Source organism: Zophobas morio, unplaced genomic scaffold (assembly GCF_036711695.1).
Source record: "Zophobas morio isolate AGI-343-1 ecotype UQ-CSIRO unplaced genomic scaffold, CSIRO_AGI_Zmor_V1 ptg000031l, whole genome shotgun sequence".
Classification (NCBI taxonomy): Eukaryota; Metazoa; Arthropoda; class Insecta; order Coleoptera; family Tenebrionidae; genus Zophobas; species Zophobas morio.
This window is the reverse complement of record NW_026972136.1, coordinates 6,411,114-6,417,113: the sequence shown is the minus strand read 5'-3', so window position 1 is coordinate 6,417,113 and position 6,000 is coordinate 6,411,114. Positions and strand designations below refer to the sequence as shown.

The 6,000-nt window shown below is 33.8% G+C and overlaps 1 protein-coding gene across 1 annotated transcript in view; it reads left to right on the top strand.

Moving 5' to 3' along the window:
* The first annotated feature begins 2,838 nt into the window (after positions 1-2,838).
* Positions 2,839-6,000, top strand: part of LOC135139194 (frequenin-2) — a 101,979-nt gene continuing 98,817 nt past the window's right edge. Inside the window, exon 1 of the mRNA XM_064069330.1 lies at positions 2,839-3,146. Coding sequence (XP_063925400.1) covers positions 3,083-3,146 — 64 coding nt within the window. The 5' untranslated portion in view covers positions 2,839-3,082. The remainder of the gene's footprint in view (positions 3,147-6,000) is intronic.

The following is a 6,000-nucleotide window of genomic DNA, read 5'->3' as shown; positions in this document are numbered from 1 at the left end:
AGATTTGGGATTATTCTCCCTTATACAGCCATCATTCCTTAGTACATGGGATTTTTTTTTATTTTTGGCTGCCCGGTTTTTCCATAATAGCGTTTCATACGTCCTTAAAAAAATTCCATGATAATTCCGAGATTTTTTATGAAAGCCCCAAACTGTGGAACGAAGACCATTAAAATGACACAATTTTGAATTCAGCTCGACCAGATTTTTTTTGTGAATTTTTGGCCAACTTAGGGAAAATCTTAATTTATCCATACCCCTTTTGAAATTTTGACCTTTTCTCAAGCACTTCTAAAACTTAGTATGGGAGATTTTTTGTTTATTTTGAACTTTTGCAGTTTTTTACGGCTTAAGTTTATAAAAAAATTTGACCATTTTTCTAAAATCGACAACATGAAGTATAGCCATTTTTGATAATTTTAAAAATTTGATTTTGAAACCGGATATTTCGAAAACCAGTCATCGTATCGTCTTGGAATTAGTCTCTCTTATATACCCATCATTTATACGTAAATAGGATTTTTTCCATAATTTTTGGCCACCCAGTTTTTCCGTAATAGCGCTAAATATGTTCTTAGCAAAAATACCATGATAGTACCAGAATTTTCGATCAGTGATGGAACCCGGACCATCAACATGATATATTTCTGGATTCAGCTTATTGAAATCTAACTGCCAAAATTTTTGTGGATTTTTAGGCAATTTAGTTAAAATTCTATTTTTCTCTTTGAAATTTTTTACTTTTCCTCGAATACTTTTGAAACTTAGTGGAGGAGATTTTGTGTTTGTTTTGATCCCTTAGTTTTCTTTACAACTTCAATTTTTTGAAAATTTCTACCATTTTTCCAAATCGGTACATTATTTACGTATGGCAATTTTTGAGATATTTAAAAAAAATGATTTTGAAACTGAAAATTTCGAAAACCCGTTAAGGTATAGATTTGGGATTATTCTCCCTTATACAGCCATCATTCCTGCGTTGACCGATTTTTTTTCATAATTTTTGGCCACCCGGTTTTTCCATAATAGCGTTAAATACGTCCTTAACAAAAATTCCATGATAATTCCGGCATTTTCGACGACAGCCTCCACCTGTGGAACCAAGATCATCAATATGCTACATTTTTGGATTCAACTCCTCCTAATCTATCTCTCAATTTTTTTTTGTGGTTTTTTGGCCAACTTAGGGAAAATCTTAATATTTCCATCCCCCTTTTGAAATTTTCACGTATCCTCGAACGCTTTTGAAACTTAGTAAAGGAGATTTTGAGTTTGTTTTAATCCCTTAATTTTCTTTACAACTTCAATTTTTAGAAAATTTCTACCATTTTTTCAAATCGGTAACATGATTTACGTATGGCAATTTTTAAGATATTTAAAAAAATGATTTTGAAACCGAATATTTCGAAAACCCGTTAAGGTATAGATTTGGGATTATTCTCTCTTATACAGCCATCATTCCTGCGTTAACCGAATTTTTTTCATAATTTTTGGCCACCCCGTTTTACCATAATAGCGTTAAATACGTCCTTAACAAAAATTCCATGATAATTCCGGGATTTTCGATGACAGTCCCAACCTGTGGAACCAAGATCATCAATATGCCACATTTTTTGGATTCAACTCGTCGTAATCTATCTCCATGATTTTTTTTTGTGGTTGTTTGGCCAACTTAGGAAAAATCTTAATATTTCCATAGCTACCCCTTTTGAAATTTTCACGTATCCTCGAACGCTTTTGAAACTTAGTAAAGGAGATTTTGTGTTTATTTTGATCCCTTAATTGTCTTTCCAAATTCAATTTTTAGAAAATTTCTACCATTTTTCCAAATCGGTAACATGATTTACGTATGGCAATTTTTAAGATATTTAAAAAAATGATTTTGAAACCGAATATTTCGAGTACAGGCGATTTTTCTATTTATTTTGATTTCTTAAATTTTTTCACAGTCTCAGTTTTTCTAAAATCTCTACCATTTTTCCAAAATCGACAACATACATACAGTGGTTTTTGAGATATTTTAAAAATTTGAATTTGCAATTGAATATTTCGAAAACCTGTCTTGGTATCGACTTGGGGTTATTCTCCCTTTCACACCCATCGCCTGATGGATTCTCTACAGGGCTGTGCATAAAGTGATTTTTTTCATAATTTTTAGCTATCCAGTTTAAAAAAAAAAAACTACAATTAAACTAAATCGATAGTTTCTGTGATATTTCATTTTTATAAGAGACACAAACATCGAAATAAAGTCAATAAAAACCAGAGTAAGATGTACAAATAAAATACAGAGTATTCTACTTAAAAAGCAAAATGTAAGCAATTATAAATAAATTTTAACTTCAAAAACTCTGAGAGTTTTTAGATTTGCTCCCACAGTGCAGCTTAATTTTTAATTTTTTCCTTTTCAACTTCCTTCATTACTATTGCACAACGGGATAAAATTTTCGATGTAGCATTTTAACAGTTGTTCACGTTTCAAGCTCCCTGTGTCGTGCACATCGTGTGTGAATTTTAAACCTAGCTTCACCACTTTCCTGATTAATCCCGCTCTGACGTGACCATGCACCATAACCTTTGTTGCTTTTGAAACGGCGTTGATTCCATAAGCACACTTTTTTGTCACGTTGACAAGAAGATTAAAACCCTGTCGGTTATCAACCCAACCCTTCGCAATTCCCTCCACCTTGCCAACCTCACCACATCTAACAAGACGACATTAAACTCTCACCCTCCGAAAGTGTGAAATATGAATTGATCGCTGCGGTCCACCCCCGTGTATCTCTGCGATAAGAAGGCCCTTTCTTCGCCGCCACACCGCCCTCGGCCATCCCTTTCCTCCAGATCCAGAAAGCAGCCCGGCCGAGGCGTTCGATAGGGTTTTTTCCCCAAGTTCATCCCTGCAGCAGCATTTGCAGATAGTTAAGTGCAGGATGTGCGACAGTGGACTTCCTGGTGAGAGGGCGCAAGCGTGACGGCGATTTGCCCCGTATAGGGGGACTTTGCGCGTCACCCCTTAGTGCTGTGAAACCGAGAGAAATTCGTGCGCTGTTCTTCGAAGTTCAAAGCGAAACTCTCCGACATGGGCAAGAAAAACTCGAAGTTGAAGCAGGACACCATCGACAGACTCACCACGGACACATACTGTGAGTTTTTCGCTTATCTTCATTCACTCTTACGTAACTTGCAGCGAATGTAGGACACATAGAGGTCCGAAGAATAGCTTTGCCGCGGATTAGTGTATCAGCTTTCGCTGGTCGAGTGGAAAACAAACGGAGCATAAATTCGACGCTTTTACGTCGACAAAATCGAACTTGATTCATTGTAAGCGGCAGCGGGCTAATTTATTAATTAGCGCATGTTATTGGGGCTATTAATATTGTCTCTGACCGTAATTAACGCCACAACTTCGCCCCGACGAGACATCGCTTCGAAAATGACCCAAAACCTTACTACTCAGACTGCAAAAACGGCGCTTTGTATAACTGTTGCTACACTTCAACACGCAACCGTGACACACTCAAAAAAAGTCCAAACATTTTTACAAACACATTAACGACGATCAATTGTTGCTTCTTACACCTTTTGTAAATTCACACTTTTAACGCAGGAAATTATGAAACTCTCTCAAATGTACGATCACAGATAACTTCCATTATTTATGTTATTGTTCCCGTTGTTCCAAAAATATTATCGCGACTTGTTCAAAATTTCTCAACAAAGTTTGCTAAGCGGGGTTCTTTATCATTGAGAGTTGTAACTTTACAATGCGGTCGAGTTTAAGACGACGCTGGGAATTAATTTTTGATGAGACCCTCTGCACTCGCACTTTTTCTAAGGAGTTGTAAATTTTTCAAGTAACCAAGTTATGTGACGCTGCTGCACATTAAAAGTTGAAATTGTTGCATTTGGAAATGGTTGTTCGGGAAAATTCTCGTTGCTTGTGTTTGCTTAAGGGTAACCATAATTTTATGGAAATTGGGCTGGTAATTCATTTATCACTAAATGTCAAACGTCAAATCTGTATCTATCAACGTTTGGAAACAAATTTAGCCTCATCATTCGACCGTAAATTTGTAATTTAACTGGGGATGTCTTCAGCCGTAACGCGGATTCTGGCCCAAATAATGCATGATTTTAGGGGATTGGTTTGTCGGAATTTTGCGACGTTGCCGTGACAGTTCGATAAAAATATGCACTCTAAAAATTCGTAATTGCAGATTTTTTGCCTTTCAGCGACTTTTACTAATTTTCCTATTTAATTCTTAATTTTTTGGTAACGAATAAAAACTTATTTAGACGTAAAAAATTAAGTTTCACTTTCAAATTATTTGTTCATGACGCCAGGAAGAGATGACAGATATGTTTTCGAGACGTTCCCTAGAGTAGGCAAAAGTAGGTCGCCTATTCCAATCTGTTTGCCGCCTACTTGTCGTCTGTGTCGATTTTTATTAAATAGATAAAAACGACCAAATCGATTGTCCTCAAGTTTTGTGTGTTTGTTAGGAATATCGTATAGATAATGACGTCACCTTCAAATTTTGCATGGTAAATGCTGTCTGAATTGTATGAAATAACATATTCCTGTACTTGTGGTTTATGAATCCGCCTTCATTCGGGAACTGATTACTTTGAATTTATTGAAGTGTTTTAAAACAGTCGCATATGTATGAATTATACATGGACATTTTTACGTCGAGTCAATCACTGTTCTACTTAAAATAAATAAATACATTTTGTGTAAGAAAATTTTGTAAACATTGATTTCGTAATTCATTAAAATTTATGCTTGTACAGTATGTCTCAATTAAATTAATAAATTAAGCGAATTAATTTGTTAATTCAGTCAAAAACAAGCAATTTACTTTTTCTGTTACAAAGACGAGTGATTGTACAAGATAATTTTGCAAATATTGATTTCGTAATTCATTAGAATTTCGCTAGACTTCCCCTCCAAAATTCCATGACGTCGTCCACGAAAATATGCCGCTTATACAGTATATCTCAACTAAATTAATAATTGAAGCGATTATTTTGTTAATTCAAACAAAAACGTGTAATTTAGTTTTTCTGTTACAAAAATAATAATGAACACTTAAAACATTTTGTTTATTAATCCCAGACACATTGTAATGATTTCATCGCAAAAATCGTGTTCACGGAAAATACGCTTAGAAATTCCATGTGCTTCAATTAATTTTAAAATATAAAATATTAAAAATACGAAGCTACATTTATGTGGGCACTGACTGTACTTCAGAGGCGAGGGAATTTCGGTGTCACTAGTTTTATATACTTTTACTTCCCGAGTGAAATCCAACGAAGTACTATAATAAATATTTTGTTTTGCACAACTGCTTATACAGTATGTCTCAACTAAATCAATAAATTAAGCCAATTAATTTGTTAATTAAGTCAAAAATGAGTAATTTACATTTTCTCTTACGAAAATTGCTCCACTTAAAATACATAAATAAATTTTGCCAACATTGATTTCGTAATTAATTATAATTAACCTAGTCTCTCCGTCCACAAATTCGATGACATTATCCCCAAAAATATTTTATTTTCCAAAACTGCTAATATATGATATGTCTCAACTAAATGTATAATTTAAGCGATTATTTTGTTAATTCAGGCAAAAACGAGTGATTTAATTTTTCTGTTAGGAAAATTACTCTACTTAAAATAAGTGAATAAATAAATTTTATACAAAACAATTTGCAAACATTGATTTTGTAATTCATTAAAATTTAGCTACTCGTCCCCTCCAAAAAGTCGATCACGTCATCACCAAAAATAATATTATTTTCCAGAATTGTTCATACAGTATGTCGCAACTAAATTAATAAATTAAGCGAATTAATTTGTTAATTAAGTCAAAAACGAGTAATTTACTTTTTCTCTTACGAAAATTGCTCTACTTAAAATACATAAATAAATTTTGTACAAGAGAATTTTGCAAACATTGATTTCGTAATTAATTATAATTAAGCTAGT